This window comes from Phocoena sinus, chromosome 2 (assembly GCF_008692025.1).
Source record: "Phocoena sinus isolate mPhoSin1 chromosome 2, mPhoSin1.pri, whole genome shotgun sequence".
NCBI lineage: Eukaryota > Metazoa > Chordata > Mammalia > Artiodactyla > Phocoenidae > Phocoena > Phocoena sinus.
In genome coordinates, this window is record NC_045764.1 from 103,593,983 (window position 1) to 103,621,421 (window position 27,439).

General features: G+C 60.5%; 2 protein-coding genes across 3 annotated transcripts; both read left to right on the forward strand.

Moving 5' to 3' along the window:
- Positions 1-395: 395 nt before the first annotated feature.
- On the forward strand, positions 396-17,494 carry CARMIL3 (capping protein regulator and myosin 1 linker 3). Its single transcript, XM_032624919.1, has 40 exons — positions 396-591; positions 2,049-2,143; positions 2,455-2,505; positions 2,610-2,669; positions 2,755-2,870; positions 3,075-3,172; positions 3,402-3,472; positions 3,576-3,649; positions 3,883-3,958; positions 4,038-4,126; positions 4,573-4,667; positions 4,895-4,981; positions 5,187-5,296; positions 5,436-5,513; positions 6,074-6,150; positions 6,230-6,334; positions 6,429-6,498; positions 6,935-7,016; positions 7,145-7,241; positions 7,391-7,445; positions 7,526-7,698; positions 7,941-8,009; positions 8,220-8,313; positions 8,402-8,500; positions 8,934-9,062; positions 9,260-9,373; positions 9,814-9,986; positions 10,778-10,865; positions 11,007-11,144; positions 11,424-11,487; positions 11,605-11,813; positions 12,212-12,312; positions 12,928-13,243; positions 13,576-13,704; positions 14,680-14,746; positions 14,842-14,931; positions 16,372-16,490; positions 16,572-16,752; positions 16,924-17,034; positions 17,158-17,494. The coding sequence occupies exons 1-40, from the start codon at positions 552-554 to the stop codon at positions 17,181-17,183; spliced, it is 4,116 nt and encodes a 1,371-aa protein (XP_032480810.1). The 5' UTR covers positions 396-551; the 3' UTR covers positions 17,184-17,494.
- Positions 17,495-18,982: 1,488 nt separating this feature from the next.
- On the forward strand, positions 18,983-26,175 carry CPNE6 (copine 6). 2 transcript variants are annotated; one of them, XM_032622957.1, is made up of 18 exons: positions 18,983-19,147; positions 19,668-19,781; positions 21,062-21,233; positions 21,660-21,839; positions 22,193-22,267; positions 22,419-22,493; positions 22,653-22,736; positions 22,827-22,916; positions 23,285-23,389; positions 23,614-23,700; positions 23,939-23,998; positions 24,264-24,397; positions 24,474-24,528; positions 24,621-24,672; positions 25,005-25,138; positions 25,256-25,492; positions 25,691-25,865; positions 25,965-26,175. In XM_032622957.1, the coding sequence occupies exons 3-17, from the start codon at positions 21,066-21,068 to the stop codon at positions 25,826-25,828; spliced, it is 1,674 nt and encodes a 557-aa protein (XP_032478848.1). In that variant the 5' UTR covers positions 18,983-19,147; positions 19,668-19,781; positions 21,062-21,065; the 3' UTR covers positions 25,829-25,865; positions 25,965-26,175. The 2 variants fall into 2 exon arrangements, with proteins under 2 accessions (XP_032478848.1, XP_032478849.1); XM_032622958.1 differs by lacking the exons at positions 18,983-19,147; positions 19,668-19,781 and having other exon boundaries at positions 21,049-21,233; positions 25,965-26,168.
- Positions 26,176-27,439: the final 1,264 nt, after the last annotated feature.

Sequence of the window (27,439 nt, forward strand, 5' to 3'; positions counted from 1 at the left end):
TCAGCCATGTCCTCTGCCGGCATCGCCCTCGGCCTAGAGTTTCTTCCTTCGAGGGTTGGCGAGGACGCGCTGGACGGGTCCCGAGCAAGCAGTGAAAAGGGAGGAGTCTTGCAAAGATGACCCGGCGAGGGGTACCCAGGCCTACGAACAAAAGACGTGGGTTCTGCTCACGGTGCCCGAGGAGTGCGTGACACGGAAAGTGGGGACGCTGCCCCCCTTCCGGGAGATGGCCCGGGCGGCAGGCGACACGCACAGGGCGTAGCACGCTAGAGCCGGCGGGAGGGGTGGGCGCGAGCGCTCTCAGGGTCTCACGCGGCTCGGAGGCGCGGCGCGCATGCTCAGTCTGGCACCTCTCCGGGCGGGGCGGGAGACCCGGCGCTCCGAGGCGGGGGGAGTAGCGCTCGCGCAGCCGCCCCTCACAGGAGCGGGCTCAGCGGCTGCTGCAGCGCTCAGCGCCGGGGCCCTGCCGGAGCCGGGTCTAGCATGTGCCGCGTCTCCCCGGCGGTGGCGACGGCGGCTCCTCTGCAGCAACAGCGGCAGCAACGGCCGCCATGGCCAAGTCCAGCGCGGAGCTCACCCGCGAGCTGCAAGGTACGAGGCTGCGGTGGTCTCCGGGACGCCCCGTCCGGGAGCCTCCCAGACCCAGTGCGTTCCTCCCCGCGGTACACCCCGGTGCCTTCCGCCCCTCATGCATCCGGTTCCAAGGCAGCTCCCTGCCCCTGCATCCCAGCTCGGGGCATCGCTGTCCCAGAGCATCCTCCGCTGCCCCCCTCGCCTCACCCCGTCAGGACCTACGTGTCCCAGAGCCGCCCGTCCTGATCTTCAGTGACAGGTGCAGTCCCTTCACGCTCCCTGGGGCCGACTCTCAGCGATTCTGGCCCATCCCTCGGCGAAGCATCCAGTGTCCCCTCCGGAGAATCCCCGTTTCCCCGCCGGGCGGGGCCAGGCCAGCTCTGCCGGGTGATGGGAGCTGCCCCAGGTCCTGACCTCCTCTGGCCTCAACACCCTCCCTCCTCTGGGCCCGGCCCCGGAACTGGCTCGAGAACCCCCCTAGCGCCCCGGCCAGTGGGGCAAAGAAGGGAGTCAGGGAAAAGGGCCTGGACTGGAACTAAAACCAGGAGCAGGGTCTACTGAAGCTTATCTACCACAGCCCGCATCCCAGCCTGCCTCCTTCTCTCTACCCCACACCCACACCTCACGACCTCACCTCACGGCCTCTCCTGTTTGCCTGGTTCTCAGACTCAGACCAAACCAAGGCCCGACCCCCGAGCACTGCCAACCCTGACCCCCAGAGGCAGGAGCACAGGCTAGCCCACGCAGAGACCAGGACGCTCAAGGATACTCAGAGGCACGCTGCCCCGTGGCGATTTCCCACAGCTCCACAGGCACACAAACACAATCATGAGATGTGTGTACACACATCTTTACAGAAGCCGCACACGCGCGCACGCACACGCACACACACTGGGATATCTGGATGATTCTGCCAGCAGATGGGTATGGAACTCATTTAAACACTAACTCCTTCCTACCCCGCAGCTCCCACCCACACCAGAGCTGGCTGGCTCTGTGCCCCTTCCACAACTGCAGACACAGCATACTCATTCACACTTATCCATCCCCACCAATGCCACACACGGGCTCCCTAGCATCTTCTTTACATGCGTAGTAAAAGGTAGACACTCACACCCAGACCACCTAGAATGCAGCCAAAGGGATACCCTCCACAGCCCTACACACTGACTCACTCTGTATGTGTTGACAGCTGCTGGAGTGCACGGGTTGGAAAAATCCTTCACACTCTCCCACAGTGTCACTCAGCTACTGTGCCCCGACTCAGGAACGTCAGGAGCCAGAGTTTTCTCCACACCCCACTGCCTTTCTAGTAGAAAGAGAAAAGTCACCCAAGGAGGAAAGGTCTCGGTCCCTGTCCTTCTGTCTCTCTCTGATTCTCTCTCCTCTCCTCTGCCCCTGCCCCTGGAGAGCCTCGGGTTTGCGGGGGCGGCCAGGGTCAGGGGAGCTCTGAGCAGCCCACCACCCACCTGCAGACAGCATCCGGAGGTGCCTGAGCCAAGCGGCTGTGCTCCAACAACATCGTGTCAAGCTGGAGACGAAGCCCAAGAAGTTCGAGGACCGAGTGCTGGTGAGGACCCTGGGCCGAGGGAGGGGAGGGGGGGCCAAGAGCACCTGGGCTGGTGAGGGCAAGGAGCCTGGGGGGACAGGGGAGACAGAGGTGGAGGGAGAGCTGAGAAGACATAGCCTGGGGGCGGGGGGAGGCTGGACGGGGTGGATGTCTAGGAGCCTAGGGTGGGGCATGTGAGACAGCGGGGACTTCCAGAGCAGAGGGTCAGCTGGCAGGGGGTGCACACAGGCTGAGGGGGCTAACAGAGGGCAGGGTGACTAGGGCCCAGGAAGCTGCCGTTTGCTGCTGACGTTCTTTTCCCCTTTCTGAAGGCCCTGACCTCCTGGCGCCTCCACCTTTTCCCCCTTAAAGTCCCAGCCAAGGTGAGTTGGGCCGATGAGCTGGAGAGCACCTGGCGTGCTCCCTTCTGAGCCCGGCAGCCAGGCCCTGACCATGAGCTGGGCATCCCCGTGTCCCCTCCCCCCAGGTGGAGAGTTCCTTCAATGTCCTGGAGATCCGCGCCTTCAACACGCTCAGTCAGAACCAGGTGAGCCCCAGGGCTCGGGCCCCACTCCTGGGCCAGCGGGAGGAGGGAGCCCGCACCTGAGGCCCTGCTGCTCCCTCTCCCCCAGGTCCTAGTGGAGACAGAGCGTGGCGTGGTGAACATGCGGCTGCCGTCGGCTGAGAGTGTGGACCAGGTGACACGACATGTGAGCTCTGCCCTCTCCAAGGTCTGCCCTGGCCCTGGGTGAGTGGCAGAGAAGCAGTCTCGCAGGGGTCAGACAAGGAGACCTCCTTCCTCCCTCCCTCCTTCCCCTGGGCCCCCGAGACATCAAGGCGAAGAGCTCTTGTGTCCCTATTCCTGCTTTTGCTGGGGATCCAGAAGCTATAACAGGGTAAGAATTGAGAGCCTCTTTCCACCCATCTTGGGATGGATTTGTTCATTTTCCAGGAGTCTAATCCGGCGTGGAAATGCAGATACCCCAGAAGGGCCCCGAGACACGTCCCCCAACTCCGAGACTTCCACGTCCACCGCTCACAGCGTCTGCGGTGAGCAGGGGCAGACTTGAGGAAAGTGGGGCCTACACCACCCTGCCCCTTGCTCAGAGTCCTCTGTGTACGGGCCTTTGCCTGCCCTGAGACTCCACGGCTCCCAGACCTCAGAGGTTCATGAACCCAGGACACTGGTGCATAAAGTGACCTTGACCTTTCCTTGAACTCCAAGCCTGTTCCCCACCCCATTACCGCTCAAGGAGCCAGCCCGTCTCCTGCCCCACAGGTGGCTTCTCCGAGACCTACGCCGCCCTGTGCGACTACAATGGGCTGCACTGCCGTGAGGAGGTGCAATGGGTGCGTTGGGCCAGGACCGGCGGGCGGGCAGGTGGGACCCAGAGGGAGGGGGCAGAGGAGGAGGAGGAGGGAAGCAGGTGTGAGCCAGTTCCACCTCTCCAAGGATGTGGACACCATCTATCATGCCGAGGATAACCGGGAGTTCAATCTTTTGGATTTCAGCCACTTGGAGAGCCGGTAAGCAGATGGGGTAGAGACTCAAGCCCCCATTCCAGCCCCAGCCCAGCCCTGCCCTTCTAGGCTCTCCCTTCTGGTCCCACCCACAGCCTAGGCTCTGTCTCCCAGCCCCCACCCCCCCTGCCTTCCACCCATCTAGGCTTTCCCCAGCCCAGCCACCCCAGCCCTAGTCTCTTCCTCCCAGCCCTAGCTACCTGCTCACCACCTTCCTGTCGCCCTCAATCTCCCCACAGAGACTTGGCCTTAATGGTGGCAGCCCTGGCCTACAACCAATGGTTCACCAAACTCTACTGCAAGGACCTGCGGCTGGTAGGGTCTAGGAGGGGCAGTGGGGAGGGGAGAGTACTGCCCTCTCTGGCTCCTGGTCACATGACCCCTCTGTCCTCAGGGCTCTGAAGTGCTAGAACAGGTGCTACACACCCTGAGCAAGTCGGGGAGCCTCGAAGAGCTGGTGCTGGACAACGCCGGGCTTAAGACGTGAGGCCAGCCTCCTCCTTGGGCAGTGGTACCCCCTTGATGTAGTCTTAGGGCCCCAGAACCTCAGAGCATGATATGGGCCTCTGAACCATCTCATCCAGCTCCTCACCGTACAGAAGAGGCCCAAAGAGGGCACAGAGCAAGCCAGCCTAAGCCTCCTGACCCCCAGCTCCACAGCCTTCCCCCGTACCTCCATGCCCCGTCCCCTTCTGCCGTCAGCCACCGAGCAGAGTGCGCTGCTCCAGTCCCGAGGAGCCTAAGCTGGGCTTCGTCTCAGCACAACTTCCCAGGTATTCCGGAGTGACGGCAAGCTCCCTGGCAGGCCCCGAGCTGCTCCCCACCTGCGGGGGCCTCCAACCATTGTAGCCCCAGCCAGGCAGGCAGGTGGAGGAGGAGGGGAAGCCCAGGGCCTGGGACAAACACATCCTTCCTCCCCTTCCCTGAAGGGACTTTGTCCAGAAGCTGGCCGGGGTATTTGGGGAGAACGGGAGCTGTGTGCTGCATGCCCTCACTCTGTCCCACAACCCCATCGAGGACAAGGGTGAGCCCCAGCCCTGAATCCTACCCCCCATGACAACGCAGACCCCTATCCCAGCCCAGAGCCCAACCCAGTCTGAACAGGGGCTCTCTGACCTGATGCCAGCCCCTGCCCCAATATGCCATCCTTGACCCCAGGCCCATACCCCACTCAAGCGCCCAGTCTGACTCTGCACCACCTGCCCCCACTGCCCATCTCTCAGTGGACCCCTTTGTCTCTCCACTCCCCAGGTTTCCTCAGCCTGAGCCAGCAGCTCCTCTGCTTCCCCACTGGCCTCACCAAGCTGTGCCTGGCCAAGACTGCCATTTCCCCTCGAGGTACTTGCCCCGGGACCCCTGACCTCTGACCTTCCCCCAGCACTGCCTGGGTGTCGAGTCCCAGAGGTGTACCCATACACTCACACGGCATCCCAGGGATCAAAGAAGGGAAAGGAGCCGCATTTGGAGAGTGGGGAAGAGTTGTATGCAAGGGGAAGAGTTCATGGGGGGGTGGCCAATCCAGCCCAGTGCCCGCTGTGCTCAGGGCTCCAGGCGCTGGGCCAGACCTTCGGGGCCAACCCGGCCTTCGCCAGCTCCCTTCAATACCTGGACCTGAGCAAGAACCCTGGGCTGCTCGCCACAGAGGAGGCCAACGTGAGTCCACGAATATAGCCTCAAGCCCCTGCAGAGGCCCACTCGGGCTTCAGGGCCTGGGGTCTCTGCCCTTTAGCCCTGGGGAGGGGAGGGGTTCTGTCACCCCTTCACCTGCAACCCCTCTGTCCTTCCTTCCCAGGCCCTCTACAGTTTCCTGGCCCAGCCCAATGCCCTGGTGCACCTGGACCTGGCGGGAACTGACTGCGCCATCGACTTGGTGAGGGGCTGGTGACGGGGCAGCCAGCCTGTGGTGATCTGGGGAGGCTGGGGTGGGTCACCCCCTCCTTGAGTATAGAGATGGGCGGAGCTGGCAGGATGGCTTCAGGTTCAGCTGAATTACAAATCAACGCCAAAGCTCACACCTGTGCAGCACTTTATCCGTGCGCCGCCAAGGCTGTGTTGGCTGTGCCTAAAAGCCAGCCCGGATCCAGTCCTCCGCCGTGAGCCCCAGCGCAGCGCTGAGTCCACCGGAGGAAAGGACTCCTTCCCTAACTTGAACCAGGCACCTTACGAGCTTGTGGGCGCCCTGGCTTTACACATCCACTGCCTATGAGCCTCTCACCCCCTGGGGGCCAGGCAGGTGGGAGTAGACCCACTTTCCACAGAGGGGAAACTGAGGCTTGAAGAGGCTAAGTAGGCAGGTGCAGCGGGGCCCTCACAGACTGACCGCAGAGGACGAAGCGCCAGGACCTTCGTTGGGGAGGAGGAGGGAGTCCTCGTCGCCCCTCCCGGCAGCCCTCCCAGCCCCGTGAGATGCACCCTGTCTCCACCCCACAGCTTCTGGGCGCCCTGCTCCACGGCTGCTGCTCCCACCTCACCTACCTCAACCTGGCGCGCAACAGCTGCTCCCACAGGTGGGGGCACAGGGGTGCAGGGAGGGGCGGGGCAAGTCGTGGGCACCCCCTCCCTTGCTGACGCCAGGCATCTCCGCAGGAAGGGCCGGGAGGCCCCACCTGCCTTCAAGCAGTTCTTCAGCAGCACCTACACCCTGAGCCACATCAACCTGTCGGCCACGAGGCTGCCCCTGGAGGCCCTCAGGTCGGGTGGGTGCAGGGTTGGGGGGCGTCCGAGGGGGAACCCTGGGAGAAGGGGGTGAGGGGTAAAGGCGGGCCTGCTGACCTTCCTCCCACAGGGCGCTGCTCCAGGGCCTCTCCCTCAACAGTCACCTCAGCGATCTGCACCTGGACCTCAGCAGCTGTGAGGTGAGCCCTCAGTCCGCCACCCGTCACCCCACCGTTCATTTCCCTAAGTCAAGCTCTGGCTCCGTCCTGCCTCCGCGCTACCCCTCAGCGACCCGCCCCCGCCCTGACCTCACCCCCACTTTCCCCTCTCCGTCTGTGGTCTGCGGCCCTCTTTCTAGAGGTCATTTTCAGTCTCCAGGATCTCCTCGCTGACCGCTTTGGGGTGGGAGATACCAGGCTTTCCCACCAGATGGCAGGAGCGAGCTGTCTCCAGAGCAGCGGCCTGGACATTTTTCTGGCTGAAGGGAGGGGAGAGAGCCCCAGGGAAGGGTATAGAGCAGGGGCCTCCAGATTTCACACCCGAGAAGACCTGGTATGACCTTGAATCCTGGCATGACTCCTCTTATCTCTAAGCATTAAGGGTGCCCTGTCTTCCACCCACACCCTGTCCCTGCAGCTCCGCTCAGCTGGAGCCCAGGCTTTGCAGGAGCAGCTGTGGGCTGTCACCTGTGTGGGCAGCCTGGATCTGTCAGACAATGGTGAGTGGGGGCACTTCCCTTCCTGGGGGCCAGGTGCGGACAGGGGCCTAGAGCACGGGGGAGACGCCCTAAGGAGACTCCAGTGAGCTTCGGGCCTCAAGGCCAGGCCTCTCCCATCTACTGGCCAGGGTTCGACTCGGACCTCCTGACACTGGTGCCCGCACTCGGCAAGAACAAGTCCCTCAAGCACCTGTTCCTGGGCAAGAACTTCAACGTCAAGGCCAAGTGAGGGCCCCTGCCTATACCCACAGACCCTCACTCCATCATCCACCTATCCTTGTGGCTCACTGTGTTACCCTTGGCCGCCTCTCCACTGCTCCACTAACATGACCCCAGCCCCCTCCCCTCCTACTCTGAGCCCCGGCTCCCCGCAGGACCCTGGAGGAGATCCTCCACAAGCTGGTGCAGCTAATCCAGGAAGAGGACTGTGTGAGTGCCTGGGCCTGGGAGGGGACCTGCAGTGACAGGGGCTGCAGGGACTGGGCCAAACCCCCCACTTGCCCACACAGTCCTTGCAGTCACTGTCAGTGGCAGACTCCCGGCTGAAGCTTCGCACCAGCATCCTCATCAACGCGCTGGGCAGCAACACCTGCCTGGCGAAGGTGGACCTGAGCGGCAACGGCATGGAGGACATCGGGGCCAAGATGCTGTCCAAGGCCCTGCAGATAAACTCCTCCCTCAGGTGGGGCCCACACCTGGACCCTCTCACCTGGAGCCCCAGCCCTCCCCCACGCACATACATGCCCTCCCTGCTGCCTCGCTGCTCTGTACCCCAGCTTCCAGGAGACCCTTAGTCCCAGGACCATCTCTGAGTCAGCCTCATTACCCAGGAAAAGAGGGAAGGCTCCCGAGGGGGATGTGTCCCCTCCCCCTAAGAGAGACCCCGAGGGAGGGGTAATACGCTAATGCTCACCCTTTCCCCAGAACTATCCTATGGGATCGGAACAATACATCTGCCCTAGGCTTTCTGGACATTGCAAGGGCCCTGGAGAGGTGAGTAGACCAGGGCCCTGCCCTGATCCTAGCCCCCAGCTTCCCTGTACCTGGACCAGGCCTGAACTACACCAGCCCCACCCCAGTGCACCTGACCTACTTGCATAGAAATGTTAGGAAGGACCACAGAAGAGGGAAATGGTCAGCAAGAGGTGGGGTCTGGGGAGCAGGAGGTTCTATCCCACCCAGCTGAGCCACTCTGTCCCACAGCAACCATACGCTGCGCTTCATGTCCTTCCCCGTGAGCGACATCTCTCAAGCCTACCGCAGCGCCCCTGAGCGTACCGAGGACGTCTGGCAGAAGGTGGCGGCCTGAGCAGGGTGGAACCCGAGGGGCAGGGGCCAGCCCACATCCCCTGGCCCTCACCCCACCCACCCATCATCATCTCCAGATCCAGTGGTACTTGGTGAGGAACAACCATTCTCAGACGTGCCCGCAGGAACAGGCTTTCAGGCTGCAGCAGGGCCTGGTGACCAGCAGCGCCGAGCAAGTAAACGTTTCCCTCCGAGACACAGGGGGCACACGTGGGGCCCGCAGGGCACAGGGCTGATGTGATGGAGCGCAGGTCGGGGCGGGAGGGGTCATGAGAGAGGCGTCGTGTGGAGCCCATAAGTGGATTGAGCATGTGGGAGAGCAAAAAGACAGGACGTGCAGAATGTGGGCCCCAAACATGAGAGGACATGTGTGCAAACAGCGGGGGTCCCGGACGAGGGGTCCCAGGACTGTGGGAGCTCCACTGAGTGTTCGAGAGGGCATCCCAAGAAGAAGAGGGAACAGGCCATCGGGAGACATCACCCTTACCCCTGTCAGTGCCAGCACCAGTAACACTGCCCAAGGGGGCCAAGAAATGGGGCGCCTGGGGGCCCGCCCAGGAAGGTGAAGATGCAGGAGTCCCCCTAACACTCCTGCCACCTGTGATACAGATGCTGCAGCGGCTGTGCGGACGGGTGCAAGAGGAGGTTCGGGCGCTGAGGCTGTGCCCCCTGGAGCCCGTGCAGGATGAGCTGCTCTATGCTCGGGACCTCATCAGGGATGCCAAGAACTCCCGGGCGGTGAGCCCTCCGCAGCCCCACCCTCCCCTGACAGTCTAGAGAGCCCAAGAAGGCCAGCGTGCCAGCCCAGGAGTGTCCAGGCCCAGGAGCGCCCGTGGACAGCACTGCCTATCCCCCCAAGTTTTCATGGCCTCCTAGGCCAGGGACCCAGCGAGGCCAGATTCTGACCTTCTGATCAGAGCCCCTTTCTTCCCCAGCTGTTTCCCAGCCTCTATGAGCTGGGCCACGTGCTGGCCAACGACGGACCCGTGAGGCAGAGGCTGGAGTCAGTAGCCAGTGAGGTGTCCAAGGCTGTGGACAAGGAGCTGCAGGCAAGTCCTGGGGAGGGAGCCCGGTGCTGACCAAGGCCCTAAGCCGAGGGCCGAGGCCAGCACGGGAAGATTACCATGGGCAAGAAGGAGTTGCAGAGCTGAGAGCACCTACACTCCCACTGTGCCAAGGCATTGCTAGAGAACCGGCCTCAGATATCTGCTGCTCGTTTCAGCCTTAGCCCCTGAACCCTGAGCTCTCCCTCTGGACCCTGATCCTTGGACTGACTCTCCCCTGTCCATGTGTCCATGTGGTAGGATGAAAAGGACACTGACCAGGATGTGGGCAAGCCTGAGTGTCCGAGGCTCTGCCCTGTGACCTTGGCCGGCCCCTCAGTCTCCCCACGGGGGGCTGGAATAGACAGGCTGGAGTCTCTTCCACTGTGGTGCCAGCCCTGACCCTGCCCTCCTTGGGGCTCTGGCCTCCTTTCCCCACGTACTAGGTGATCCTGGAGTCCATGGTCAGCCTAACGCAAGAGTTATGCCCCGTGGCCATGCGGGTGGCTGAAGGGCACAAGATGCTGAGCAACGTGGCTGAGCGCGTCACCGTGCCCCGGAACTTCATCCGAGGGGCGCTGCTGGAGCAGGCGGGGCAGGACATTCAGAACAAGCTGGAGTGAGAGGCGGGGGGTGGGACTGGAGGGGGGGCTGGACTTGGCCTGGAGCACTTAGGGACTTGGGGGGGCCCCAGCCATCAGCCATGAATAATGAATGACACAATCTACATTACAAGGGATGAATCTTTAACCAACTGCCACCTTGCTATTTAGGGTCTGACTCATCTTTGCCCTAGCAGTCTAAATGCTGAGCTGGGGTCTAGGAGTCCGGACAGTGCACACACGTGTACACGTACACACAGCCGCGCACATACCCCCAGGAACTGACCTCTAGAAACAGAGCACAGCCTCCTCGGAGGTGTGGACAAAGAATAGGGGTGCATGGACTGCGCTGCCCATCCCCCCAAGTTTTCATGGCCCCTAGAGCTCTCTCTCATTCCAGTCTGGGTGCCACCTCTCACTAAAATGAAGGAAAATTATTACACAAACCCGTGAAATGGCCAAGCTCAAGAAGTGCTGGTTCCTGCTCTTACAGCAGAGACGGGCAGAATTCACTCAACACCTCAGTTTACCTTGCTCTGTTCCACTGGAGCTCCAGGGGCCGGACCCAGAGCCCCTCTGCCCCTCCTTCCCCTCAGTTCGCCTTCGTCCACCCTCCGCCTCCACACACGCCTAGGCTGGAAGGGCTGTGGGTGGAGCTGGGTGGTGGATCCCAGGTGCCTCATACAGCAGCTGTGTTCTCCGTGGGCAGCCAGGGCGGCTGGCCCGCTCCCTCAGGCGTCTGGGGAAGGCTGGGGCAGAGGCTCAGGGGCAGGGAAGGAGGAGCTGAGCCACCCCCCTGTGCCCACAGTGAAGTGAAGCTCTCGGTTGTCACCTACTTGACCAACTCCATAGTGGACGAGATCCTGCAGGAGCTGTACCACTCCCACAAGAGCCTGGTAAGACTTCTGAGCCTCAGCCAGGCCCAGACATGTCCTCCACTCCGCATCACCCGCATCTCCCCCCACCAGCCCTCCCTGTCAAGGTCCTGGGCGGTGGGCGGCCTCCTTGGGATCCTGTTCACACCTGTCCTTCCCTAGGCCCGACACCTGGCCCAGCTAAAGACACTGTCAGATCCGCCAGGGGGACCGTGCCAAGGACAGGATCTGTCCTCCCGGGGCCGAGGCCGGAACCATGACCGTGACGAGACCACAGATGATGAACTTGGGACCAACATCGTGAGCACCCCCACTCCCCTCCTTAACCTTGGTCCTGCCCCTGCCCCTGCAAAACACTGTCCCCTTCTACTTCCCTGGACTCCACTCTCTGCCCCTCACCGGGTCTCATCCCCTTGCCCCGATCCCGCCCAGCCTCTTCCCTTGTCCCATTGCCTCAGCCGCCTAAGGACAGGGAAGCGGGATGGACTCTAAAGAGAAGGCTTTATGAGGAATGGGAGGCTCCAGGCGAGGCTCCTGGGGTTTGCCACCTGGCCCCACCGTATGCCTCCGTCTCTGCAGGACACCATGGCCATCAAAAAGCAGAAACGCTGCCGCAAGATCCGGCCGGTGTCTGCCTTCATTAGTGAGTCTTCCAGCCTCCGCACTGATGGCCCTGATTCCCTTTCTTTTATCTCTGCCTCTCCAGCCTGCTTTCTCCCTGTCTCTCCTGCTAGTCCCTCTAACTCTGCTGTCCCCACAGGTGGGAGCCCTCAGGACGTGGAAAGCCAGCTGGGGAGCCTGGGGATCCCCCCTGGCTGGTTCTCAGGACTCGGGAGCAGCCAGTCCACAGCTAGTGGCTCTTGGGAAGGTCTATCTGAGCTGCCCACTCATGGCTACAAACTAAGGCATCAAACACAAGGGAGGCCCCGGCCCCCCAGGACCACCCCTCCGGGACCTGGTCGGCCCAGCGTGAGTCCCTAAAGCCTCACAGGAGGACCAACTTCACTTAGCAGTGCCAGAGCCAGAGATTCTAGCTCTAGGACACCAATGCCAGAGGTACTAGCCTTGGGGGATTGGGCAGGGGCCCAGGCAGGCCATGGAACAGAAGAAGAGGAGTTATCCAGATTGGATGGAGCTAGACCTTGTCACAGATAGGAAATCTCTGTCTGCTAGACAGTGGCAGTTCTCCTTTTGGTGAGAGAGAGTCAAGAGTCACCAAGTTTAAGAAATGCCCAGGTATCCTGAGGTCTAAGTTTCCATGGGGCCAAGAAGAGGCAAGTCCAAGTCCAAAGGGGAAGGCCTTGAGTGGATGGGAGGAGGGCTTCCTCACCCAGATGGTATATCCTACAGGACTTTCCTCCCAGCAGGCGCCAGTACCTGGGACCCGTCAGGAGAACGGGACAGCCACCCGCCTGGATGAGGGGCTGGAGGACTTCTTCAGCCGAAGGGTTATGGATGAAAGCTCCAGGTGTGGTGCCCCAGCACACCTCCAATTTCAGCAGGCCTCGAGGCCCTGGAGGGCTCCCGTGTCCATCCATCTCCCAGAGAGCCCTCTCCAAAGCCAGTCTCTCTGGGAGATGCCCCCACATTCTCTTTCCTCCACACCAAGCCCTTAGTTCCCATGTTCTCTGAATCCCCTCATGACAGCAGAAAAGAATGGGGCCAGAGTGAACCACCACAGCGGGGTTGGGGTTGGGGGGATAGCAGGCCCTGGAATGGGGTGACGGTTAGTGGTACCAGGCCTGGAGGGTGTGTTCTGTCACTGTCCTGCACAGACTCCCCGGCATCTCTCCAGAAGGAACTGGGTCACTTGGAGAGGCTGAGAGGAGATGGGGGGATGGGTGCCTGGGAGGGAAGAGGCTGCTGGAGGGTTGTGACAGGGAAGGTGAGGACAACATCCCCTGAGAATAGGTGGAAAGGGTTATGGAACGGCAGGAAAGACTAGATGAGACAGGATAGCTGGAGGTTCCGGAGAGCCAGGACTGGCCTAACGCCAGCACCACCCTGGGCCCTGAACGACCTTGGCATCTGACCTAGGTATCTCCCCACGACTTTGTCACTAACTCACCCCGACCCTGCCCAGCTACCCCCGGACTCTGAGGACCCTGCGGCCAGGCCTCTCGGAGCCGCCACTCCCTCCACTCCAGAAGAAGAGGCGCCGAGGCTTGTTTCACTTTCGCCGGCCCCGGAGCTTCAAGGGGGACAGGGGGCCAGGGTCCCCCACCATCGGGCTCCTCCTCCCTCCGCCCCCGCCCCCGCCCCCGACTCAGGAGAGCCCCCCCAGCCCAGATCCCCCCAGCCTCGGCAATAATTCCTCCCCCTGCTGGAGCCCAGAAGAGGAGAGCAGGCTCCTCCCTGCATTTGGCGGGGAACGGGGGCCTTCCTTCCACGGGAAGATGGTAAGTGAGGCAAGGGTGCCGAGTCCTGGTTTGCTGCCCCACACATAGCCCATCCACGCACCCCACGCTAGGCAATTAACGGGAGATTGTGAGGACTCGGGAACTTGGTCATTCCAGTTCCTCGCTCCTGGGCTCCTTGGGCTAAGCCTGGTGACACAGCGCATGCTGGGAGTCCACCATGCAAATAAGGGCAGTGGAAAGACTCAGAGGGTCTGGGTAGGGCTTCCCCAGGCAGAGGGCTCTGAGGGGTTGGGGGCCTCCCCTGCTCCCTTGCTGCCTGTGGAGCCCCTTCTCCATCGGGAACTGATTCTAAACCCGAAACCTTGTTCCAGGGCACCGACGGGGCAGAGCCTGGGGAGGGGGGCCAGGCCCCTGGGACAGCACAGCAGCCAAGGGTCCACAGTGTCGCCCTTCCTGGGTTGGGAAGAGCCAAGGGTTGGAGCTTCGATGGGAAACGAGAGGTGAGCGGAACCTGGGGAGGCGAACTGAGGGTCCCGTGGGTCCCTGCATACCACCCTCCCCTCCCCACGGCCCTGCAGTTGGTAGGTCAGTGGAGAGAGAGATACTCTGGAGTAGAAGGTGTCAGCTGCAGTTCTGCCCCTACATTTGCCGCACAACCCTGGACAACTCACTCTGGAGCCTCTGCTTCCTTATAAAGTGTGTGGCCCTAAAAATACTTACCTCTAGAGCTGTTTCCCAAATTTTGATTTGATTACCACTTTTATGACTGCTTTTCACCTTCTCCACATACCATGGCATTATTTACATAATATTTTTATTTAAATCAACTCACCTTTTTTTAAAGATAAATTTATTTCTTTCTTTATTTACTTATTTATAGCTGCGTTGGGTCTTCGTTGCTGCGCGCGGGCTTTCTCTAGCTGCGGCGAGCGGGGGCTACTCTTCGTTGCGGTGTGCGGGCTTCTCATTGCGGTGGCTTCTCTTTTTGCGGAGCACGGGCCCTAGGCGCATGGGCTTCAGTAGTTGTGGCTCGTGGGCTCTAGAGCGCAGGCTCAGTAGTTGTGGCGCACAGGTTTAGTTGCTCTGCAGCATGTGGGATCTTCCCGGACCAGGACTCAAACCTGTGTCCCCTGCATTGGCAGGGGGCTTCTTAACCACTGAGCCAGCAGGAAATCCCTCAACTCACCTTTTTAAACTCAGTCTGGACCTAAGCATTATCATCTTTAGACTCACAGGCTTGTTGAACTCGTCATGTTTTTTCTACTACACATAAAATAAACACATATTAAAATAACCGTATGTTCATTCGTGTAAACCATTTCTTACGCCCCTAGGGGTGGTATGAGTGCCACTCTTTGGGGAAAACAGTCCGAATGTGTAGGGACTAATGAGATGCTAGAGCAGAAGCCCCTTGCTAACTGCAGTCCCCACGCAGAAGGGACTTTTTTAATGACCTGACTCAGCTGTCCTTTCAGGGCCCAGGCCCAGACCTGGAGGGCAGCGTCCAGCCTTGGCAGAAACGGCGCTCCTCGGACGATGCAGGTGAGAATGATCGCCCTCACGTCCTTCCTTTGCCCCGTCTCTCAGGGCCCCCGCTAACATGCCTTTTCCCCTTTCCCCTTTCCCATCCACTCCAGGGCCTGGAGCCTGGAAGCCCCCACCACCACCCCAAAGCACCAAGCCGAGCTTCAGTGCCATGCGCCGAGCAGAGGCCACGTGGCACATAGGTATGGAAAGCCTCTTCTCTGGCAGCAGCTCTGAAGGCCCGGGTTATGTCCAAAGAGACAGAAGCCAACTAAGGGGGAGCAGTAAAATGTCATCACTGTGCAAATCCTTCAGTATAGCTACAAGACTACATCCAAAAGAAACAACCCGATCCAAAGAAAGGTCCCACAGAACAGAAGTGGCTTTGCCAGGCTTAGCCTACAAGGAACAACACTTCGTGGGTGGCTCGGGGAATTCTCTAGAGCGGGGGCCATCAGCAGAACGGCACCCTCTGTAAAGAAGGACTCTCTCTGCACCCCAGCTGGGGAAAGGGTGGGCAGTACCAGCCATACCAGGCCCACCTCCAACACTCCAGTCTCCCCCCAAAATAGTTCACCAGGTCATCCTCCACTCACGCAGAAAGGTACCCCAGGGCAGGGGCAAGAGCCCCCTGCCTCGGAGGTCAGACACCCTGGGTGTTAAGTGCTGGCTCAGTCACCACCCACAGTGTCGACAGGTTATTCACCTTCCAGAATAAAGGGCAGGGGAATCATAGTATGACACCTCCCTTCTGCTGGGTTCAGAGCACCTTTCACTTAGGGAGCAGCTAAAGGAAAGCCGGTCAGCTCGGCATCAGCCTCAGTTCCCCCAGGTCTGGAATGTGACCCTCCAACAACAGTGACAGGGACAAATCTCCCTGGAGAGGTTGACACTCCCTTCCCTCCTCCACTCCCACCCCAGGGCTAGGGCATAAGGGCGCGGTGCAGAGCCAGGCTGGCCCGCGGCTTGGCAGTGCCTGAGCTCCTGCCCCGCCCTCCAAGGCCTACCCAGCGCTGGGGTCATCTTCGCTGATGATCCCATCCCCCACACAGACTAGTTAAGACACCGGAGGAGGGGCTCCATCCTTCATTTAGGAGACGGTGATTGCCGGGTGCTCCCTGCACACACCCTAACCGCCGGCACCCTCCTGGGCTTCCTCACCCGCACCTCACAGATACACACACAGACAACCCCAAACACGTGGCACATCCTGGGGTCCAGGGTGCCTAAAGCCACGGAGGCAGGGTAGGGGGAATGGTGAGGGTGCCAGGCACCTCTCCTCCAGACTCACCATCTAAATCAGACTGGCGGAGAGTTCTAGGAGTGCCAGGTTGCAGCCTTGGCAGGGCGCCGGGGCACTGCAGCCCTGGATGGGCAGCCATGCCTGTGGACCCGGCAGGCCGCGGGCCCTGGCTCTGTCCCTGCTCTTCAAGAGGGTCAGCCAGAGCCCCCTGCAGAGGTGACAGGCTCAGGACGATCCTGGGGACCGTGAGAGCAGAAGGGGACATCCGAGGCAGAGACATGGGAGCAAGTGGGCTTGGAGGGGAAGGTCCTGGCCTCCAGGGCTCCACAGGAACAAGGGACAGGGAGGGCTGTGCAAGAATGTCTTTTCCTGCAGTTTCTTCTCTCTTCCCATCCCCCAGCTGAGGAGAGCGCCCCCAACCACAGCTGCCAGAGCCCCAGCCCAGCATCCCAAGATGGGGAGGAGGAGAAGGAGGGGTCCCTGTTCCCAGAGAGGACGGTTCCCGCCAGGAACGCCAAGGTGAGAGCCAGCAAGGCGGCGGGGAGGGCACTTTGAGGAGGCAGAAGGACAAACTAACTGAGCATCTTCCTTCTGTGCCAGCTGCAGGACCCTCCTTTAGCTCTGCGGCCCCCCAAGCCGGTGGCTGTGCACAGGGGCCGCCGGCTCCCCCAGGAGCCAGGGGACAGGGAGGAGGCTGAGACTGGGGATGCGGCCCCAGGAATGAACAAACCCCGACTGAGGCTGGGCTCCCAGCAGGACCAAGAGGAGCCTGAGGTCCAAGGTCTGCCACCTGGCTCAAGGGGGTGTGGGGCACCTCTGGGGCCTTGCTGCCCACATCGGGTCCCTTCCTGGGCACAGGATGAGTGACAGACAGCCAGAAGTCATAGCCTGGATGAGTGCCCAGCCTGTGAGCCCCACTCATGGGCCAGGCCTGCCTTGGCTGTCATTTCAGGGCCCCCAGATCCGGGCCGCCGGACTGCCCCCCTGAAGCCCAAGAGGACACGGCGGGCACAGTCCTGTGACAAGCTGGAGCCTGACAGAAGACAGCCCCCTGACCCCACAGGTGCCAGAGGGGTGGGCTAGAGGGTGGTCCCCCTTCCCACCCATCCATGTGACGAGGCCGCCCACACGGCGTGGCTGGCTCTCCCTGCCTGGGAAACAGGACTCCCTGGATTTCCCCCAGCAGGAGCCAGCGAGCCAGGAACAGGGTGACAGCCGCTGCAGCACGCCCCACCCCCAGCCCTCCTCTCGACATGTGCCTCACAAGGACTCAGACCCCCACCCATCCCCGCACCTCCAGGCCCTTCTGCCAGCCCCTGTCCCACGGACGCAGTACATCAGGATGAGGCCTGGGGAACAGGATGTGGGGGACAGGAAGGGAGGGAGCAGCCTGGAGAGAGAGGCTCTGCTTGCTCTGCAGACCTGGGGGGTGGGGGGTGTCTCCTCACCTGGGAGGGCAGATCTGTCCCTCTGTCCCCAGGGGCTCTCTCTCCACTTGTATAGAATAAAAAAACCAAAATCACCGCCTGCCCGAGTCTCCGCTGTTTTCCCCATTCTCTGCTCCCATTTCCCACCAGCTGCTCCCCTTCCCTCAAGCCCCACAGTGGGGAAAAGTGGGGAACATCCCCCCCAGAGATGGGGCTAGAGCTCTAAGGGGAGAGGTAGGAAAGACTGGAGAGCTGCTGGATGGGAGGGGACTCAGAAGTCCCCGAGAAGGGTGGCTGTTATGTGCAGGGTCTTGGCTGAGCTGGCTGGAGAAGGGGGGAACCAACACCAATGTATGTTGGGCTTTGGGGAGGTGCAGTGGGATTGGGGAGATCCCAGTGTCCCAGGAAGAGACTGGGGAGCAGTGTGCTCTGTGTGTGTGTGTGTGTGTGTGTGTGTGTGTATGTTTACGCACAGGCAGGCTCACTAATGGTGGAATTAAATGGTATCGTGTCATCCTGGGGGCACCATCAGTAGTCAGAAATCTCAACAGTAGAGTGGCCTGCAGGTGAGCCGAAGTGCCTAGAGCAGGAGAAGATCAGTAATTAAAATTAATCGTTTCTCATCAGTGTACTAACAAATACCAGCTTGGCATTCAAGACTGGGCTCAAGGACTTCCCTGGTGGCGCAGTGGTTAAGAATCCGCCTGCCAATGCAGGGGACACGGGTTCGAGCCCTTGTCTGGGAAGATCCCACATACCGCAGAGCAACTAAGCCCGTGCACCACAACTACTGAGCCCACACGCCACAACTACTGAAGCCCGAGCCCGTGCTCCACAGCAAGAGAAGCCACCGCAATGAGAAGCCCGCGCACCGCAAGGAAGAGTAGCCCCCGCTCGCCGCAACTAGAGAAAGCCCGCGTGCAGCAGTGAAGACCCCACGCAGCCAAAAATAAATAAATGAATAAATTTATATTAAAAAAAAAAGGCTGGGCTCGATAGCCTCTTCCTCTGTGAAGCCCTTCCTGATGCCTTCCCCTGACTCATCCAAATTGAGCCCTCCCTCTTTGTGGCCCGCTGCATCCTGAATAGGTCCGTACTTTGCACCTGTCATACCTCATTGCATTTGTGCATTGGCTGATCATCTCTGTGTGATTTTTGTTCCATATACACGCACCTCCCCCAGGGGCAGGAGCTGGGTCTTAATTACCTGTGTAGCCCCAACCTCTGGCACAGTGCCTGGCACCCAGGAGATGCTCAATAAATGGCTGCTACCTTAATACACAAGCAGTTTCGGGGATGGCGGGTGAAGACGTCTTGGTGGCCCCTCTGTCATACTCATCCCAGATCACCATGTACCCAAATGTCTTCACGCGTGGCGTGCAGCTTCCCGGGCAATTGCTCACTTCCCCTGGCCTCACTAGAGAATGACTGTCCTGTTTCCTCGAGATCTGTGTGTGGCACGGCCCGTCCCACAAGGATGTGGCCATATGAGTTGAATCTTGGGGTGGAGGGGGGAGTTGTGGGTACCAGGAAGATGCCTCAGGAATCAGTCCAGCACATCTCCCCCTATCTTCAGGGGGCTTCGCGACCAGGATGTGACACTGTGTTCCCTTAAGCAATTGTGTCCATTTCCTCGTCTCCCTGTTAAAAGGTGGCTAGGGAGCTTTGAATTCTCAAAGTTATGAGCCTTAGCATGGTACATGATGGTTTTTAAGAAGCACGTGAAGATCTCCATTCTGTCGTATTCGGGTTGGTTGGCGTGAATGAGAGTATGTTGTGTGTGACAAGTATAGCCCAGTGTTCTTTTATACGTGACTGTGAATGTCCTTAACAAATGTGCTACAGAGAGCGTTGTGAGACCGGGTGTGTTTCCCTATGTGTATGCGTAGGGCTGTAACTGTCATGGTGTCACAGTGAGTTTATGTGCTGGCACCTGTCTGTGTCAAGATATGTGTGAGCCTGTGAGTCGTGTGTGCATATGTCTCCATCATTTCCCGGCGTGAATGTGTGTGCGTGCACGCACCACCGCAACGTGTGCATCTCTGTGATGCAGGGTGTGGGTGTGGCATGAAGGGGAGGATGTGTGTCACTGTCTGCAGGGGTCCTGCGTCTGAGCCACCCCCAGCCCGCCCTCCTCCTCCTCCGGCTCTGTGGCTCCTCCTAGGCAGTGGCCCTGCCCCTCCCCTCTTCTCCCTCCCAACCGGTCTGTGCGGGGGGGGGGGGGGGGGGGAAGCTGGTGCTGCGGCCCCCCCCACCCCTCCCCATCCAGGCCCCATAAATAGCTGCAGAGCCGGAGCCGGAGCCTGCGCCAGCGGCTGGAACACCAAAGGAGTCAGGGCCAGGGCCAGAGAGCTGGAGAGAGGAGCCCCCGACTAGAGCCCAGGTGAGCCCACCCTTCCTCCCTAGCCCAGCCCCAGCCCGGTCCAGCCTGGCCCAGTCTCCATAACAACATCGCCCCCAGCCTCCAGAGAGGTCTCTAGTCCTGCCCAATACCCTCACCATCACATGCCCCTGCCCAACTCAGGGGACCTGTGAGAGCTGGGAGACTTGTGGCTGGAATGCAGAGGACCCCTTCAACTCAGACCCTCCCTCACGTATCCAGAAAGGCACACGCTGTGGGGAGGGGGGACCCAGCCAGGGAAGGGTCCCAGTTCTGAGGGAGGTACGGGAACTGTCACACCCTCCTGAAGACGGACACCCGACTAGGGGACAGACACGGGGTGGGGGCATTCAGACACACCAACGGACACTCGCTGGGGAAGCACGACATGGGATCAGACAGCCTCACCCTGAGATGTGGATAGACAAAGATAGATGGATGGCCCCGCCATGAACTCAGGCCAGCGGACCCCTGCCTGCTGCTGCCCAAAGCTTGGTGCCTCTGCTGGGGGAGGGTGGCGTGCGTGCATCCCACGGGCAGCATGGAGGGGGCCGAGGCTCCCCAAAAATCCTGTCGCTAAGAGACAGTGCCAGTGCTGCCAAGAAGTGTGAGAACAGGGGAGGTGGGGAGGAAAGCCAGCGTTGTCATAGTGGGAGCCACTGCCAGGAACCTGGAGGAGATTTCAGCAGGGACTGGGCTCTGCTTCTCACTCTGCAAGCCCACCATTCCTCCCTTTCCGTCAGCCAACCAGAAGGTGAGTCGGGGGAGGTGGATGGGGACAGCCCCGGAGGGTACCTTCCAATCTGCCTCCTCCTGCCCATTGCAGCCTCCATTCCTGACCATCCTCTTCAGACTGGCAGGGACCCCTTGCCCCAGTTCAGCTCCCTTGAGCCAAGACTGAGTGCAGCGCTGACTCAGACATCAGTCAGGAAATAGCAGAAGGTGCTGAGGTAGCAGAAAGTGTAGATCAATTGATGGCCTCGGAGCAAGGCTGCCAGGAAGCCCCCCAGCCCTCTAGCCCTCTCCAGCCCCATCCACACATATGAGGCCAGCAGGGGTGACAGGAGCACTGGACCGTGCAGGAGTGGGGGGCTCGGGTCCTCCACCCTCGCCAGCTCAGTGCTCAGGGGAAGCTGAGCGAGGTCACTGGGAAGCAGGTCCATGAGATGCCAGGGCCTCAGGGAGAAGGGCAAGGGGGTGGGGCCGTGGCTCCCAGAGACAGACCCCCGCCCCTGGCAGGGGTTCCCCTTCCAGTGTCCAGGCCATCTGCTCTGTCCCCACAGTGACATGTCCGACCCAGAGATGGCATGGGTGCCTGAGCCCCCAGCCATGACGCTGGGGGCCTCGAGAGTGGAGCTGCGGGTGTCCTGCCACGGCCTCCTAGACCGAGACACGCTCACCAAGCCCCACCCCTGCGTGCTGCTGAAGCTCCACTCCGATGAGCAGTGGGTGGAGGTGAGAGCGGCTGGGATCTCCTTCACTCACCTCCGGGACTGAGAGGGAGGAGGCTGGTGGGGGCAGTGAAAGCCTCGTGGGGGACTGTCAGGACTCCCAGGGGCCTCTTCCAGGCTGTGTGGGTAACCCCGCAGATGGGGGTGCCATCATTACACACACAGACCGTTTTACAGATTCCAAAGCCCACAGAGTCCCACTGGGTCCTGAGATCAACCCCGAAGTCAGTGGCACCGCTCCCAAATATGACAGCCCCAGCGGGCTGATGGTCCTGCGGGCTGGCAACACCCTGAGCTTGGGGTTCAGCCCAGGGAGAGAAGAGCTAGTCACTGGGGTGCAGAAGCCTGAGGAAGGCAGGCAAGCCCGGGGCGGTCCAGGGCAAGGCAAAGCAGCCCAGGTTCCCAGAGGACACGCTCCCCTCTGCCGCAGGTGGAGCGCACAGAGGTGCTGCGCTCCTGCTCCAGCCCTGTCTTCTCCCGGGTGCTGGCCCTCGAGTACTTCTTTGAGGAGAAGCAGCCCCTGCAGTTCCACGTGTTTGACGCCGAGGACGGAGCCACCAGCCCCCGCAATGACACCTTCCTCGGCTCTACCGAGTGCACCTTGGGCCAGGTCTGCATTCCCACCCCACCCCCACCCCCACCCCCATCGCTCCGCCTCTGGAAGCCAAGAGACAGAGGATAAGCTCTGGAGCTAGTTCAGTCGGGGCTTGGACCCCGTCTCCACCATTCACCAGCTGTGCAGCCTTGGGCTAGATATTTAACCACTCTGAGTCTTAGTTTCCTCATCTAAACAATGCGGGTCACAGTGCCTACCCGTTAAGGTTGCTGCAGAAATTAAGTCCAATCCTAGCCCAAGCGCAGCCCCTGTGAGAGCTCCAAGGGCCCTTATTACCCTGTCCCTTGTACCCTGGCCAAAGCAGGTGGGGGTGTCACAGCTGGGTCCCTCTCCACCTCCATCCCCAGGTTGTGTCACAGACCAAGGTCACTAAGCCGCTGTTACTGAAGAATGGGAAGAACGCGGGCAAGTCCACCATCACGGTAGGCAAAGTCACCTGTACTCACCCTCGGGCAGGGCATTCAATGCCCCTGCATGGACATCCACGGTGACATCATGGCTAGCTCCCACCTAAGGGAAAGGGCCTTGTGGGAGTGGGTTGGGGGAATCCTGTCATTCGTGTCCGCCTTGCAGATCGTGGCCGAAGAGGTATCTGGCACCAATGACTATGTGCAGCTCACCTTCAGAGCCCACAAGCTGGACAACAAGGTTGGAAACCCAGAGTCCAGGTGCCCATCTCTACCGTTAGGGAGCCTAGCCCCCCTACTCGGGACAAATCCCAGGTCCCAGCTCTGCTCCCTTCTTGGTGTTAGCCACCTCCCCCTCAGACCTCACCAGGCTCATGGACGCTTTCCCCCGTGTCCCCAGGATCTGTTCAGCAAGTCTGACCCTTTCATGGAGATCTATAAGACCAATGGGGACCAGAGCGACCAGCTGGTCTGGAGGACAGAGGTTGGTGCCTGGGGCTGGGGGGAAGGAGGGAGGAAGGGCAGAGCAGGGGAAACTAGATCGGGGGTGACCAGCTCTCTGTGCCTCTTCAAGGTGGTGAAGAACAATCTGAACCCCAGCTGGGAGCCGTTCCGTCTGTCCCTGCACTCGCTGTGCAGCTGTGATGTCCACCGGCCTCTCAAGGTGAGGCCCCTGCAAACAAGGGTGGCCCGTTGGAGCATCCGGCCTCTGCCGGAGACCATTCCCCCACCCCCACCCCCGAGTGTGGCAAGCCCCTCCCTCTCCCCCATGTGATACCCCTTCCCACTGCGGCTAAAGAACCAGTCACAGCTCAATGTGCCTATGTGTGTGCCTTCTAGCAGAGGCCAAAGTCCCTGCCGGACTGAGACAAAGGATGAAGTTCAGCAAGTGGCTTCTCTAGGCAGGTTGAGGACATCTGTTTGGGCCTAGTGACTGTTGGGCCCCTACCACCCTGAGTCCCTCCTCCTGCCCCCAGGAACCTCTGCAAAGCCTCCCCGACCCTGACCGCCCCACCCCCCTTGCCTTCTCAGTTCCTGGTGTATGACTATGACTCCAGTGGGAAGCATGACTTCATCGGAGAGTTCACCAGCACCTTCCAGGAGATGCAGGAAGGAACAGCAAACCCTGGGCAGGAGGTGCCACAAAGACCCTCAGCCAGAACCCCACCAAGATCCCTGGGAGAATCCTGAGGGTGATGCTGAAGAGCCCCCCCACACGTGATAGGAGGTGGAGAGGGTGGAAAGCCCTGGGCTCAGCCTGAGGACTGAGCCATGGCGGTCTCACTCTGGGAGGCTCCGCTGGAAGGGGGAGGAAGGGTCACGTGATGTGACCCTGGGCTTGTGGGGTATGTGGGGTCTAGATGCAGTGGGACTGTATCAACCCCAAGTACCGGGACAAGAAGAAGAATTACAAGAGCTCAGGGACCGTAGTGCTGGCCCAGTGCACGGTAAATTCCAGTGCCCACCTCAAGCCCCGCCCCACCCCGACCCCCGAGGCAACCTCAGATTCAACCCTGCCCTCATTTCAAAGATCATTTCTCTGCTCCTGGGAACTGAGAACCCTTGCCCTATCCACCACCAACTTCAACCTCAAAAACTCTGGCCCCTCCCTTTCTCCTGCAGAAGCCCCACCCAGCTTCCTCCTCAAGGGACCATCCCTCCACCTTACTCCCCCCTTCCCACCAGGTGGAGAAGGTGCACACCTTCCTGGATTACATCATGGGCGGCTGCCAGATCAACTTCACGGTAAAGGCCCAGGGGACGGGGACGTGGCCAAGGGGGAGGGGCTAGGCCCACAGTGAACAGAAAGAGCTCAGAATCCCCACTGCCCCTACTTGGACCTCTCATGAGCCTTAGCGTGGTCAGCTTGTTCCCCTCACCCGACTCTATGATGAGACTACCAGTGGGCTTGTTTAGATTCACCTTAGGCCTCCCTACAGGCTCTAGCTCTGGCCCAGCCTCTCTGTTGGCGCTCACGGATGCACCATAACACTTTCCCCATCTCCACCAGGTGGCCATTGACTTCACCGCCTCCAACGGGGACCCGAGGAGCAGCCAGTCGCTGCACTGCCTGAGCCCCCGCCAGCCCAACCACTACCTGCAGGCCCTGCGTGCGGTGGGAGGCATCTGCCAGGACTACGACAGGTAGCAGGAGGTCGGGGTGTTGGACAGGCAGGGACGCCTTGCCCAATGGGCCCCCACAGACTTTTCTTCTCCCCAGTGACAAACGGTTCCCAGCGTTTGGCTTTGGGGCTCGAATCCCCCCCAACTTTGAGGTAGGCTGGGTGCGAGGGGAAGGGAGCAGATGTTGGGAGGGTCAGACAAGAAGGAAAAACATGCCCTGGCTGGCCTCACCCTACCCTCACAGGTGTCCCATGACTTTGCTATCAACTTTGACCCGGAAAATCCTGAATGTGAAGGTAAGAGAGGAGATTCCCATCAGCCCCGCCTCCCTGCATGCAGCTTGCTGCCTACTCCTGTACACCCCATGCAGGAGCACAGACGCCATTCCCCTGGGCCCTGCTCCCTGCCCCTTCACCCATCCAACACCCGCCTTCATTTGGTAAGACTTCCAGCCCCTGGCCCAGTATCCGCCCACCCAACACTGCCAGCACCTGGACCGTCCAACTCTCCTGCTTAATGAAGAACTTGGTGGCAGGGCAGTCCTCAGGCAGAGAAGCACCTCCTTGCTTTAAGGGGGTTCAGGAAGGGCTCCCGCTAATCTCTGCCCTCCTCACCTCTTTGCCCACAGAGATCTCGGGGGTCATCACCTCCTATCGCCGTTGCCTGCCCCAGATCCAGCTCTATGGCCCCACCAACGTGGCCCCCATCATCAACCGCGTGGCGGCGCCAGCCCAGCGGGAGCAGAGCACTGGCCAAGCCACGGTGAGGAGCCCCAGATGAAGCGGGCAACCTGGTGTCCTCGGGTGAGGCTTGGGGCCGGTGCCAAGGCCGCAGAGCTGACCCTTCCCACCCCCCCCCCCCCCCCCCGCCTGCCCTCAGAAGTACTCGGTGCTGCTCGTGCTCACGGACGGTGTGGTGAGCGACATGGCTGAGACCCGCGCCGCCATCGTGCGCGCCTCCCGCCTGCCCATGTCCATCATCATCGTGGGCGTGGGCAACGCCGATTTCTCCGACATGCGGCTGCTGGACGGCGATGACGGTCCCTTGCGCTGCCCCCGAGGGGTGCCCGCAGCTCGCGACATCGTCCAGTTCGTGCCCTTCCGGGACTTCAAGGACGTGAGTGCCCGGAGGCCCCTCCCTGCTGAAGGACTCCTCAGCTCCTCCTGCCGCCCAAATCTGACCCGTCTCTCTCACTTGATTGATGTCCTGCGAAGGACGCTGGAGCTCAGCCGGCCACCCGAAGCCCCGCCTCTTACCTGAGCCCCTCCTTCCCCCACTCTCCCGCCCCTAACCACACCCCCGTCCCCATCCCAGGCCGCACCCTCTGCGCTAGCTAAGTGCGTCCTGGCCGAGGTGCCCCGGCAGGTGGTGGAGTACTACGCCAGCCAGGGCATCAGCCCCGGGCCTCCCAGGTCCTGCACGCCAGCCACGACGCCCAGCCCTAGCCTGTGACAGCCGACAACCGGACCGACACTCCCTCAGTCTCTCAGTGAGTCCTGGGACGCTAGGGGGGTGGATCTTGGTGGAGTCCATCTCGGCTGGGTGTGGTGTAGACGAGGGTGCTTATGACTATCCCATTCTCCCCCAGGTGCCTGTCCTGACCCTTGTGACTCAAGTGACCGGTGCCTCTCCCTCTTGGACCAGCTGTGTCCCCTGGGTCCTGGAAGTGAGTGGTGAGCCCTGCGCCATCTCTCCAGGCCCCATACCCCTCAGCCTTGTGGCCCCTCAGTGACTTTCTTCAGTGATCCTGACTTTCTGGCCGTTAATAAAGGGAACCACTCCTAGCACCTCAGCCTCTACCCATCATGCCTCAGATGCCCATTGGGCAGTCCGTAGCACCCCACACACACCGTTAAGAAATGAGGACCAGCACGTTTTGAATTCTGAGCCAGAGATCCCCAGACAGCCTGGTGGCTCTGCAGTTTCACCCCAACTATGTGCCAGTGAGATCTGAGGAGTCCCTCCCGTCACCTCCCAACCCCAGGGGGGCCCAGGCCACCTGGGGGTTAATTACCAGAGATAGAGGGGTAATAAGGGGCTGTCAAGGGGGCAAGTTGATGCCCTCTTACGCTGTCTTCAGAGAAGCCCAGCTGAGCCCCCCAGGGGCTGAACTCCAGCCCTCACACAGTTATGAGGCAGCCTGAGAAGGGGCGGGAGGGATGGGGTGCAGGACTGAAGGAGGGCAGCAGGTCTGCTAGTGAATTATGAATACAGAGGGGGTATCTAAGGTCTTTGCAGCCTGGTTTTCCTGGTGTGTGAATGTGTGTGTGTACATGTGTGTGTGTGTGTGTGTGCGCGTGTGTGTGTGTGTTCATGCTTTGCATATCCCTGACTCTCCAGAGTGTGGCCTTTAGTGGTTCAGAAGTCCAGCTGTGTACTTTGTTGTTTTGGGGTTTTTTTGGCCGCACCTTGCAGCTTGTGGGATCTTAGTTCCCTGACCAGGGATTGAACCCGGGCCCCTGCAGTGAAAGCTCTGAGTCCTAACCACTGGACCACCAGGGAACTCCCTGTGTACTCTTAATAACATTGACAACGATAGCAAACTGCCATTTAGCATGCGTGAACCTTTGTACTTAGTGTGTTTTAAATGCGTTGACTCTCACTAGGTAGTTACCATTATTTTCCCCATTTTCCTGACAAAGCAAATGAAGCTTGATTGAAGCTCACCCATGGTCAAAGAAGAACTGGTAAGCCTGAAACTTGAGTCCAGGCCCAACTGACTAAAGGGCCCACATTTAATCTTGAGTGTGCAACTTCCGTTTGATGTGAATCCATGTGACCCTCAGCTTGTGACCCACGTGTGTGTAAACATGGCCCGGTTGTGTGTACGGGTGTAGGTGCGTATGGATGGGCGTCTCTGCCCATATGTGTGCCGTGCAGAGCCTCAGCCACTTAAGGAAGGCAGGCAAGAGCAGTAGAGGGTCTGGATCACAGCTGTAGAGAGCAGGTGAGGACCTGAGGGATATCCAGAGTGAGGGAAGAAGATCTCCTAGAAGGTCTCCTAGAAGGACCTTGCCTGCCCCAGCCTCTCCCTTCAACGATGCACGTGGAAGGGGGTGGAGG